Source organism: Rhinichthys klamathensis, unplaced genomic scaffold, assembly GCF_029890125.1.
Source record: "Rhinichthys klamathensis goyatoka isolate OS25496 unplaced genomic scaffold, OSU_Roscu_1.1 h1tg000023l_1, whole genome shotgun sequence".
NCBI lineage: Eukaryota > Metazoa > Chordata > Actinopteri > Cypriniformes > Leuciscidae > Rhinichthys > Rhinichthys klamathensis.
The window spans coordinates 414,409-427,698 of record NW_026606574.1 but is presented as its reverse complement, the minus strand read 5'-3'; the positions used below and the strand labels follow the sequence as shown (position 1 = coordinate 427,698).

Genomic DNA, 13,290 nt, shown 5'->3' with positions numbered 1-13,290 from the left:
GATTTCGTTTTTACTTTATGAGGTTGGATTCTGATCATAGAGCGGTGGTTTCAGGCCAAGCAGGATTCAAATGCTGCGTTTTGGCTACTGACCCAAATTTTTACTGTATTACATCCGATTATGTAGATATTTGGTAGAGCTTTCTATGACGTGGACTGGCAATGCACTTCTGAGAATGAAACAAACCATCATTCTTTTAGTAGGAAAAAAAATTGTGGCAGATAGAATAAACCAGATTAACAAAAAATCATTCAGTGCTACTTTATATTGGGTTGATTATAAAAACATAATATTATACATATTGTACAATATAATATTATTTTAAATAATATTTTTGAAATATTATTCAGCTTTAGCATTCCTTAAAATTGCCTATTACATTCTGGTTTTGTGGTCACTTTTCCTAAGGCAAACATCTCAAACTTTGACCTGGTTATGGAGTCTGATCTAGGCACCTTCAGCCCTCTGGGACTGCAATTCACTGGCAGCGACAAAGCTCGGGTAATCATGAAGGAGGTGATGAAACTGTTGGCTGCCATCAATGTCACGTCGCTTGAAGAACACGGAGAGGGAACGGATATTAACATGTGGATGAAGGCTGGGGTTCCAGGTCAGTTTCATTTAGAGCAGAATTCAGTCTTGTTTCTTGCCTTGTTATTGGTTACAATTAGCAAAGGAAAACAGCATTACTAGAAAGACCGTTACCAAAATATGAAAATTCAGTTACTCTTTATTTTGATGGTCCCCTTTAGACATTCTGTTGACTAACTAACTCTCACTAGAGTATTAGTAGACTGTTAAGGGTAGGGTTAGGGTTAGTAGAATAAGTTGCTACTTTATGTACTTGCAAAGTTACCTATAGTCAGTAGAATGTCTGTTGGGGGAGAATCAAAATAAAGAGTTAGCAGATATTAAGCAGACAGTCTACTAATACTCTAATGTGTGTTAGTTGACATTACTTAGTCAACACAATAAAATGTCTATAGGTCATAAATTCTTATATCATTCCAAACCTGTATTTCTTATGTGAACACAAAAGAAGATATTTTGAAAAATGCCCTTCCAAAACTTTCTTTGAATGGACTAAAACAGTTGAAATATTCATCAAAATACTTTCTTTTTATATATTTCTTGAGTAGCAAATCAACATATTTGAATAATTTCTGAAGTATCATACTGAAGACTACAGGAATGGCTGCTAAAAATTACATAATAAATATCCGTAAACCAGTTATTTTGAATTGCAATGATATTTCACAATGAAACAATCACATGCAGTCTTGGTGAGCATTAATAGACTTCTTTCAAAACATTTAAAATATCTTACTGACCCCAAAAATTTTAACAGCTTTTTTTTTTTCTTTATCTGAAATATGTGTGGAAACAGTGGATTAGCAAATAGGATATGAATATTTTGTGCCTTATATTTGTATTATAATCATTTATGAACGATGTTCACATTTTGTAATTGTATTCAAGTTTTTAAATTTGTATTCAAGCTAAGAAGCCACTCACTTAAAAGGCTTAAACCAGTCATTGTTGGTATTGTTTTTTGTATGCTTTTCTTTTCATTTACAATCTTCAACTTTTCTACCTCCCTCATACAAACTGCAACGGACGTCAGCAGTCTAATGACTTGAAAGAACTGCATTAATTGTTTGAGTTCAGCCAATGATCTGTGAAATTAGCTCTGAAAAGCCTTGAATTCTTGGCAGAAGTGAAGTACAGTGAGCTCTCATTGTTAACCCTCAGGAGCAGATTTGGAGAGGTGCAATGTACTGTATCATTTAATATTTTCATACTCAGAAAACATGCAGCACTAGCTTTTTATGACTATTGATCTTTTTTTATTGCTATTAAAATAACAAACCGTGACAATATCTTCGATATTTCCAAAGAAAAAAATAATCTGTAGCATTAGTCTTCTCTACCTTTCTGGCGTAACATAATATGTTTCAGAGATTTTGGAATGTTCAGTTCACATACTCGTTTCTCCGAAAAGCAATGCTACAGGTATTCTATTTTGAATTGTCTGTTCCGTGTTGGAATGTCTGTTTTTGTTTTGGTCTGTGTGATCCCGCCCACTGCCAATTTAATATTGTTTTGACACTCTGGGTTGCCAGTTGAAGGAATACAGTGTACTGCAGCCTAACGAACTGGGTCAGATATCGCAGATTCTACCCTACCTAAAAAGCCTCGGCATCCATATAAAAATCTCTATGAAAGTGAGCATGTTAAAACGCGGATAAATAAACTCATCAAATATAGTGTGTAAGTCTCCTCGGATTTCTTTGTCAATTGCACTCGCTCCTGCTTCGTGTCCTCAATCTGGCAACCCACATGAGCGTCGAGTCTGAAGAGGAGGGGGCGGGCAAACAACTCACTCCAATATTTTGAATTTGGACTGCAGTATCCATTTATTTCAAATGCTTTTTTCTTCAGCATAAAACTTGAGTAAAAAGATTAAATGAATAATTAATGATTGGACGATCCATGTCATCCAGCATGTTCCAAAATGCATCCTGTTCTTCAGCTGAAGCAAGAACATCTGACCTTTTATTATTTTTCACATGATACTCTAGATTAGGGGTCCTTAAATCCAACCCTGGAGAGTTTAGCTCAAACCCCGATCAAACGCACTTACCTGCAATTTTCTAGTAACTCTGAAGACCTTGATTAGCTTGTTTCAGGTGTGTTTGATTAGGGATGGAACTAAACTCTACAGGGCAGTGGCCCTCCAGGACCGGATTTGAGGAACCCTGTTCTAGATGATGCAGGCAACTTTTTCCTTAATGAGATAGTTCACCAAAAAATGAAAATGTTGTCATTATTTACTCACCCTCGTGTTGTTCCAAATCTATATGAGTTTCTTTCTTCTGCTGAACACAAAAGAAGATATTTTAAAGTATGTTGGTAACCAGACAGTTGACGGTAGCCATTGAGCAGATCTATTCAACCAAAACCAAACATATTAACATTGTCATATCCATTACCATGCCAAACACTCCGAGAGTTGTCATGACATACATATTTGATATTAATTTTTATTTCATAACATTTCTTTGTTTTTTGGTTTATAAAATGCTCCGAGACTCCGGGACTTCACTGTATAAGCATACGTTAGCTCTTGTGAAGTCAAGCATGGCAGCTATACTGCCTTCTCCCATCATCATATTAAATTACTTGTCCATAAGAATGGATAAATCTCATTAATGTCTGTAGTCACCAGTCTGATTGCTTTACCACCAATGAACTAAGGCACACAAGAGGATCGGTTGTTCCCCTAATGCACACAGTGTTATCAGATGAATTGACTATGACATCACTGCAGGAAAAATGAACGCAGCAGGAGGCATGTAGAAATGTATGGTGAAATTCCACTGAAGTTTAAAGCCAACACGTTAAACAAATGAATCATCCGCACAGCTGTCTAAACGGCCAAAGGAACACAGAGCGACTTGAGCTGCTTTCTTCTTTTTTTTCCAACAACTGAAGATTTTGTGCTGCATTTGGTTCTTCCCCCCTTTGAAAAAGCTGCAAATTCAAACATGAAATATTGGCATCTATTTTCAAGAACAGCTCTTCTCAAGTTTAAAGTTGTAAGTTAAGATGGTTTCTGTTACAGTCATGGCAGTTAACCAACTTCAAAGCGGAGCTTGATACGGTTTATATTTGCTGTCGGATGTTGTAGAATGGACCTAAAATACGATGAAGTATTGTGAGCATTTATCTTTAGCGTTAAGGGTGTAGTATTATTTTCACCACCATGTTTGTGCACTTTTCAGAATTAAGTTGAGAATTCCATAGATTCCAATCCAGTTCCTTAATTTGGATTGAAGTACTGTAAAAAATGATAATAAAAGATTGACACAAATCAATGCATACCTGTCAACACTCCCGTTTTCCCCGGGTTTCTCCCGTTTTTTAGCCCTATCTCCCGGACCCCTCCCGGTTAGTTATTTCTCCCGGGAAACTCCCGTAATTTGCATGGCCCAAACTCCTTTACGAATAATCGGACCAATATGTTTGTCTAATGTTGACCAGTTGCCAGATCTTGTATTAAATGCATTACAATCCACACACCATACACAATTTCAACCCGTTTGTCATCTCAACCTGGCAACCTATACCCCAGTTGCGCAGTCGCGGAAAGCTCAACCCGAAAGCGAGCACCCAAAAAATCAATCAATGCATAAAGTTCCCTTTCGAGGGAACTCCAACTGCGTCGAATGACACTTTGGGGGAACGCCCCTCAGCGTAGCGCCTCTGAAGTATGAATGAAACTGAGCCGATCTCTGATTGGTGCAACGTCATGACGTAATGTGTGACGGCACATAGGCGGAAGCTATAAAAGCAGCCGGCACACATAAGATGTCAGCTTTCTGTTCTTCAGCAAGCGCTATCTGTGACTGTTTGTCCTATTTATTGTTGTCTGTTACTGAGTGAATCTGAATGAGTGAAATGGCGAGTGTGAGCTTCAGGAAGTGTGTGCATCCTTGCCCTCGCTACATCACGGGCGGGGACACACACCAACTGTGCACACATTGTTTGGGAATGCAGCACGCGCAGGCAGCTCTCGAGGGGGCTGCTTGCGAGGATTGTGAAAAGTTGACAATCCGTGTGCTGCGTTCCCGGCTGGCTATCTTTGATGAAGATGGTCAGCCTCGCGAGCCCCGTGGTGCGGGACCCGCGTTCGCTGAGGCGGCGCGGCGACGCTCTTCATGGGGCTCGCAAAAAGATCTGTCCGGGGATCTCGAGGCTGCCGAGGCACCTTCTCGGGATTCATCGGGCAGTTCTGATGTCCTCGAGCCTCGCGCAGAAGCCCGCCCTGCGGCTTCTTCTGCGTGAGTCGAGGATCCGATGTTTGAGCTGTCTGCCTCCGAGGAGGTTGACGTGCTCAGCATCGAGGGCGGGGATTTCGGGGACGACTCGCCGCCCCGTGTCCCCGCGTATGAGGAGCTGGTTGAGGTTGTTTCCCGTGCGGTGGCTCATTTAAATATCAGCTGGCCACAAGAGAGGCAGGAAGCGCAAACTAAAAGCAAACTGGATGAGCGCTTCCTGCAGCACAGGGAACAACCTCATCACCGGGGCTTGCCGTTCTTTCCCGATCTGCACAACGAGTTGTGTAGATCGTGGAAAAAACCACACTCTTCTCGTGTCTCCAATCCCCCTATTATTAATTATAGTAACATCATGGGGGCACGAGAGAACGGTTATGGGATGATGCCGCGCGTTGAACAGCCTTTGGCGAATTATTTATCGCCTGAGTCGGCATCATCCCTTAAAGCCCCGGTGCTGCCCACTAAGCCGTGTAGAGACACATCAGCGCTAGTGGGCAGGGCTTATATGGCTGCGGGTCGGGCTGGTGCGAGTCTTCACACCATGGCTATGCTCCAGGCGTACCAGGCCGACCTTCTTAAGGACATTGATGAGGGCGAGGGTCCAACTCCGGAAGATATTGCGGAGTTGAGGAAGGTCGCTGATTTGTCTCTCCGAGTCACCAAGGAGACGGCCCGCGCTGTCGGTCGCTCCATGGCAGCTATGGTGGTCTCGGAGAGGCATTTATGGTTAAATCTTACGGGCATCAGGGAGAAAGACAGGGCTTTCCTCCTTGATGCCCTGATTTCGCCTTCTGGCCTGTTCGGCGACGCCGTTAATACCGTCGTCGACAGGTTTCAGGAGGCGAAAAGACAATCAGCGGCCTTCAAACAATATCTCCCTCGCCGCTCAGTGTCCAAGAAGTCTGCCCCCAGTGGGCAGCCGCAGCCACAGCCATCAGCCAGCTCCTCCGCCTATAGACAGGCTCAAAAACAGAGCGTCGCGTTTAGAGCCCCCCCTCAAGGAGCTTGGGGGCATAGACAGCGCTCTCAGGCGAAGCCTCAGCCTAAGCAGGGCGACCTGAGGGCCGTCCTGCAGGCTAAAAAGGCTTCGTCAAAGAGATCCTAGCTACTCTAGGATCTCTGCGGGCGGCCCCACCCGTGGTGGAACGACCGAGGTCGTCTCCTTCACGGAGCCCGCAGGAAATCGATGTTGCTCTCCCGCCGTTAAACACGCTTCGGGACACATCGGTATCCAGCGAACGCAGGCTGCACTGTCCGCCCCACAGGCTTGCGGTCAGGCAGCATTCGCGTCCGCCCATCGAGAATCGTTTTCGGTTCAGCCCTGCCGGGAATCCGCTTCAGGGGGCCGAGAACGAATCCCGATTAATACCCGAAGCCAGGCTCGAGAGCCTGGTTCCCTTGGTAAAATATTTCGATGCATGGAAAAATCTGGCGAATATTTCTCCTTGGGCCCTGCGCACCATTCAAAATGGGTACAGGCTGCAGTTCAGTTCCCGCCCACCCAGATTCAACGGGGTGGTCTGGACTGTAGTCGACCCAGTGCAGGGTCGGGTATTGGAACAGGAAGTAAACTCCCTGCTGGCAAAGGAGGCTATAGATCGTATTCCTCCACCGGACAGGGAGTCCGGGTTTTACAGCCGCTACTTCATAGTTCCCAAGAAGGATGGGGGGTTGCGTCCAATAATAGATCTCAGGCACCTGAACCGTTCTCTGAGGAGATTCAGGTTCAAGATGCTCACTATTCCCATTATCGTGAGTCAAATTCAGTCCTCCCCGAGGGGAAACCCGTTCCGCATGATCAGGGTTACGCGCAGATGCCTTCGTTCCCTATCTATGTGGAAGAAAGCTTGGTTTCTGTCCCAAGGGCCAGTTTTGGGAGCGTCATGTCGCCGGAGAACCGTTTCGACAGACGCCTCCCTCACGGGCTGGGGCGCGGTCATGGACGGCCGCTTTACGACAGGCCTATGGCAGGACCATCATGCCTCCTGGCACATAAACTGCCTGGAGATGTTGGCGGTGTTCCGAGCTCTGAGGAGCTTCCTGCCGGACCTCAAAGGTCATCATGTCCTTGTGAGGTCAGACAATATGTCGGTAGTGGCCTATATAAACCATCAGGGGGGTCTGAGGTCTCACCCTCTATGCAGACTGGCGCATCAGATCCTCCTGTGGTCCCAGGGGAAGTTGTTGTCTCTAAAAGCAACATTCATCCCGGGGAGTCAAAATCAGGGAGCAGACATCCTGTCGAGACAGGGGCTGAGGCCCGGGGAGTGGAGACTCCACCCCGAGGTGGTGGAGTCAATATCTCAGAGGTTCGGCCCAGTGGAAGTGGACTTGTTCGCGTCTCGAGAGACGACCCACTGTCCACTGTGGTTTTCCCTCACCCATCCAGCCCCGCTGGGGTTGGATGCCATGGTGCAGACGTGGCCGAGGCTACGTCTGTACGCATTTCCCCCGATCGCTCTGCTCGCGAGAGTTCTAGAGAGAGTCCGTCGCGACGGGATCAGTCTACTGTTGGTAGCCCCGTTGTGGCCGGCCCGAGTATGGTTCTCCGACATAATTTTGCTCCTGGACGGCCCTCCATGGGAGATTCCCATCAGGAGGGACCTGCTGACACAGGCAGAGGGCTCAATATTTCACCCTCGGCCCGAGTTATGGAAACTGTGGGTCTGGCCCCTGAGGGGGCACAGTACCTAGAGGCTGGCCTATCAGCTGGAGTAGTGGAGACCATACTCAGCTCTAGAGCTCCATCCACGAGGAAATTGTACGGCTTAAAGTGGAACGTCTTCACCGTTTGGTGTAGGGAGCGTGAGGTGGACCCAGTTAACTGCCCAGTGGCTTCAGTGCTGGAGTTCCTCCAAGATCGCTTCTCCACTGGTCTTACCCCGTCCACACTCAAGGTGTACGTGGCTGCCATTGCGGCTTTCCACGCTCCTCTGAGTGATGGGCCTCTGGGGAGACACCAATTGGTCGTACGTTTCCTCCGTGGGGCTTGGAGGATGAGACCTGCGGCTCGTACCAGGGTTCCCACTTGGGACCTGGCAGTGGTTCTCGAAGGGCTGGCCGAGGCCCCCTTCGAGCCGCTGGAGTCGGCTGAGGCCAAGAACCTTTCGTTGAAGGTGGTCTTTTTGTTGGCCATTACTTCTCTGAGGAGGGTAGGAGATCTCCAGGCGCTCTCCATTTCTAACGAGTGCCTGGAGTTTGCTCCAGGCAACATTAAGGCCATTCTTCACCCTAGGCCCGGCTATTTGCCTAAGGTGCCGTCCAGTGCGGCACGGCCTACGGTTCTGCAGGCTTTTCATCCTCCACCTCACGTGACGGCGAATGAAGAGAGACTTCACATGCTCTGCCCTGTCAGAGCACTGAGTATTTACATTCAGAGGTCCTCTTCATGGCGGAAGTCGGACCAGTTGCTGGTGTGTTTCGGGTCGCCCAGAAAGGGGCTTCCCGCCTCAAAGCATACCATCAGCAACTGGATTGTCCAAGCGATTTCCACGGCCTATCAGGTGCGCGGTATGCCTTCACCTTTGGCCGTGAGGGCTCATTCTACCAGAGGCATGGCGTCCTCTAGAGCTCTTCTCGCGGGGGCCCCCATCCAGGTGGTCTGCGATGCAGCAGGATGGGCTACCCCGTATACCTTTATTAGGTTTTATAGTTTGGACATTCCGTCTACACCCGGCTCTCTTGTGCTCGCGTCCTAAGTGTGCTTGTGAGCAGCTTCACACTAGGGCAGGCAGGGCGCGTTGTGGCGTAGTGGGTACTCGTTCCCCCAAAGTGTCATTCGACGCAGTTGGAGTTCCCTCGAAAGGGAACGTCCTCGGGTTACGACTGTAACCCTTGTTCCCTAAGAAGGGAACGAGAACTGCGTCCCTTGGCCACGCCTTCCCCTGCCTGGGAGCGCTTGCTTCATCACAGAAGCTGACATCTTATGTGTGCCGGCTGCTTTTATAGCTTCCGCCTATGTGCCGTCACACATTACGTCATGACGTTGCACCAATCAGAGATCGGCTCAGTTTCATTCATACTTCAGAGGCGCTACGCTGAGGGGCGTTCCCCCAAAGTGTCATTCGACGCAGTTCTCGTTCCCTTCTCAGGGAACAAGGGTTACAGTCGTAACCCGAGGACGATTGATACTGTTCAAAAGTTTAGGGTCAGTAAGATTTGTTTTATGTTTTTGAAAGAAGTCTCAGCAATGCTGCATTTATTTGATCAAAAACACAGCTACATTAGTAATATTGTGAAATGTTATAACAATTTAAATCTACTTTCATATATTTTCAAATTTTATTTATTCTTGTGATCAATTTTCAGAATTGTCTTATGATCCTTTAGAAACCATTAAAATATGCTGATTTGTTACTCAAGAAACCTTTCTTATTAATAAAACAGTTAAAAACGGTGTGCTGCTTTATATTTTTGTGGAAATGGTGATACATTTTATTCAGAAGAACAGCATTTATTTAAAATAGAATTTTCTTTTACAACGTAAAAGTCTGTCACTTTTGAGCAAATTAATGCATCCTTGCTAAATAGAGGTATTCACTTTTTAAAAATCACACTGAACCCAAACTTGAACGATAGATAGATAGATAGATAGATAGATAGATAGATAGATAGATAGATAGATAGATAGATAGATAGACAGACAGACAGTTAAATCCATATTAGACAATACAACATACACAAAAATGACTGTGTACCTTTAAATATTTAACCAAATACATTTTAAAAACATCACTGAGCTGTGTTTACATTTGAGGTTTGTTGGAACATAGCCTCAACCCTGTGCAGTTTTTTTCTGTTCACTGCCCTTTAGAATTGTCCCTGTAGCGTGCATTGCACCGTACACCTCACACTATTGATTCTAGGGCAGAGAATAAGCAATGCTTCACCAAGCACCCTTCTAAGGTCAAACAAAACTGTCCCTGTATTTCCAGGGGAATAAAGAATCTTGTGCCTGGTGCCTGTTCACATACTGGATCAGTACAGAAATAGATGGCAGGCAAACAGTCTTTAACTGCAACCACATGCATTCTGGATTCTTTTTCTCCATGTTTTATTGCTCCTCCAAACAAAGAGAATGAGGCCTGCAGTGGGATATAGCAAACGTTTTTAAAGCACACTGATCTAAAACTGATTATGCATGAGTGATGCTGTGTTAATGAGTCACTGGCTGGTCAGCTTTTTATCAGCATCACTTGGATCAAGGCCTAGAAGTTTGAAAACCCATTCAGAGTTAAAAGTAAAAAGAAAGAAAGAAAATACCTTCTGTCGTTCTGTAATAGCACAAAAATGAATGTAATTTACTCACCATGTCATTTGAAACTCATATGACTTTCCTTCCCCAGTGAAACACAAGAAGCAAAATTCAAACAAAAAAGTCTTTTTTTTTCATGCATTTACTATCAAATACGACTCAAACGCACCATAAATCAATCATAAAATGGGTTGATGTGACGCATGTGTTGTATTCCCAATGCTCTAAAGGCATGCGATAGCTTTGTGTGAAAAACAGAACAAAACCGATAATCTTCACTAATTTGCTGCAGAAACCACTGAATCATTGAACTGAGAACCACATCCATCTAATATGTGAACGAAATATGACAGTGTTCAGAAATATAACATAGCGTACTTTCTGGAAAATATTTAGCACCTTACCATTATTGGGGAAAGGGACTTTTAAAAGTAATGCGTTACAATATTGCGTTATTCCCTTAAAAAAGTAACTAATTGCGTTACTCAGTTACTTTTTATGGAAAGTAATGTTACATTACTTTTGCATTGCTTTTTCTGACTTGGGCTGGACATAATAACAACAAAACTAAAAAAAATAAGCCTAAGGCTAAAGGAAATGAAAATGTATTCTTGTACGTGCGCAGCTAATGGGATGCAGGAGAAGAAAGTTCACCACTCTTACAAATGAAATGTGACGTTCATCTAAAGTCATTTTTGCTTATTATTAGTATGGTTGAATTGGATCATTGAAGGTCAGCAGCAAAGACATTGGTCAATACATTTTTTTTGTGTTATTTAACATATTTAATTATTGCATGTCTGCGTAGTATTTTGAGTTTGCATTTCTCTGTTTTTATTCATTCTGAGTAATACTGAATCTGTTTTTGTGCAAGTGAGATGATTTGAACAGTTTAGATGAACAGTTTTCGCCAGTGCTCTTTTGGCGTTAAAAAACTACTGTGAGGATTTACTAAAGACAATTTTGCTCTGAAATGGCGTGGACACTATATACAACATATAGCATATGCATATGTAGGAGTTGCCCTTTCAGATGCAAAATTTATAGGAGGAGAATATTTAGATGAATCATGCAAGGTGATTTATAAAGATTTGCGCTAGTCAATTTACTGGTTTACTGGCCATTATTGGTTGCCCAATAAAAGCGTGTCTTAAACCAGATGCTAATTTGCGCTGTAGGCCCGGCTCAATCGATCCAATGGCGGCATTCGATCAGCGGGTGAAGGTCTCTGCGTGTTACTGTCTTTCCGCGTGGCAAAGTAATTTGATTAAATTAAATCGATTTTTTCATGTATTAACTTGTTTTTTCATCTGACTCCATAAATGAAAAAGTTTTAATGATATATCAGTGCATCATTAAATGTGAGCGAATGTTTGACTATTCTTTTAAACTCTTTACTGAAAATAATGTCAGAGTCGATTAGAATAAAATCAAATGTTTACAATTTATTATGGTCAGGTAAATGTATTGTGCCAATTTCATAATCAGTTCAAAGATAATAGATACAAAACATCAAATGCTCTGCAATAGAGAGATAAGATGCAATACCTTGACATTATAAAACACATGATGCGAAGTGTTTTGCTTACACTTCGCATCACGGGCTGGTCTGGGTTACAGATTATTTATTACCTTTTGTCTTTTATCAGGAATGAGACATTTGTACCAGACGCACTGAGGCATTTCAAATGATACCAAACATGTGTAATACTGTATGATAATTATTCACATTAAACTATATAGATTCTTGGGTGAATTTTGGTGATCTCAGCATGAGGGAGGAGGAGTGGAGGAAGAGAGAAAGAGATGTATTCTGAGGTGATGCTAACTTCACAAGAGAGAGTTCAAATGTTCATTTCCAGTAAGGTCCTTCGTCTTCTCAGGGAGTGGTTGCTCCTCAACCAGACTGCCCGGCATTTCCTAATTTCTCAAGTCTTACAGTAGGTAATTATGCAAATGATCCGGCTGCCGCGTCTATGTTCTTTAATTTGCCCGTCAGCAGATCACATCCAGAACTTTCCACTACCATTGGTGCTTTTATGGGATTAATATGGGCTAATTTTCCCTGTATAGTGTCACACGTATTAAGTCTTGTTTGTTCATAGTTTCTGTTTTCATGGACTTTTGGTTTGTTATATGTGGGCGAGTAAATTATGGGTGAACTATTTTAAAGAGCAGACGTATCCAGACTCTTTAATATTCTAACGCAGAAGGAGTATTTTCACACATGTGAAACACAGAATCACACCATTTCAGCTCTGTTCACTGTTCTGTTCATTCTGTCTTTTTTTCCCCCAGGCGCCAGCCTGCACACTGCAGACCAGCGGTACTTCTGGTTCCACCACAGCGATGGTGATACAATGAGCGTCCAAAACCCAGAGGAGATGAACCTGTGTTCCGCTGTTTGGGCTGTGGTGGCCTACGTGGTCGCTGACCTGGAGGAAATGCTCCCCAGATAGTGAGTCGCTCATAAACGCCTGAACAAACCCCTGTCCATCAGCTTACAGCAGCCGGTCGATCAAACCGTTACCTTGAGAATTCTCTATCAGCCTGATGGGTTTTTTTTGTGATTTGACTTCATCATAACCTCAGATACACTCCTGATCACTCCACTGTCATGTAGTATGTCACTGCTACTTTGATACATGTGTAATTTTCTTTTTTAATTGTCTTATTATCATTTTATAATGTGAAAGAGTTCCAATTATGTAATTTCTATTTGTAATTTATTTATTGATTTGACTCATTTCTACACATAAGCAGTTAATAATCTTAAAATGTACATTAAAAAACTGAATAAAGATCCAGCATCCGTGACTAGAATTTGAAGAGTCTTGGTTTCAGAATTTCATATAAACAGTGATAAACAGTGTGATGCTGGTATGATGTCATATTCCACGAACTGAATAGGTCTTATTCCTCAGATCATATGACTTCCCCTTGGAAACTAAACCCGGTTCCGCTTTCCTAAAACAAACAAAGTAATGGAAATGCTGCTATCCAGTCATCCTTCCTCTAATGTAATATATATATATATATATATATTAAATCTGTTAAAAGGTTAGATGAAAATGATCATTTACTCACCCTCATGCCCTTCCGAACTCAAAAGACTTTCATTCATCACTAAAACACAAATGAAGATATTTTTTATTAAATCTGAGAGATTTCTGTTCTTTCATTGAAAGTCCATTC

At 43.4% G+C, this 13,290-nt stretch overlaps 1 protein-coding gene across 1 annotated transcript in view; it reads left to right on the top strand.

Annotated features, from left to right (window-relative positions):
• LOC130077467 (carboxypeptidase Q-like) overlaps window positions 1-12,912 on the top strand; it is a 99,213-nt gene extending 86,301 nt beyond the window's left edge. Inside the window, exons 7-8 of the mRNA XM_056242711.1 lie at window positions 409-610; window positions 12,394-12,912. Coding sequence (XP_056098686.1) covers window positions 409-610; window positions 12,394-12,554 — 363 coding nt within the window. The 3' untranslated portion in view covers window positions 12,555-12,912. The remainder of the gene's footprint in view (window positions 1-408; window positions 611-12,393) is intronic.
• The last annotated feature ends 378 nt before the right edge of the window (window positions 12,913-13,290 follow it).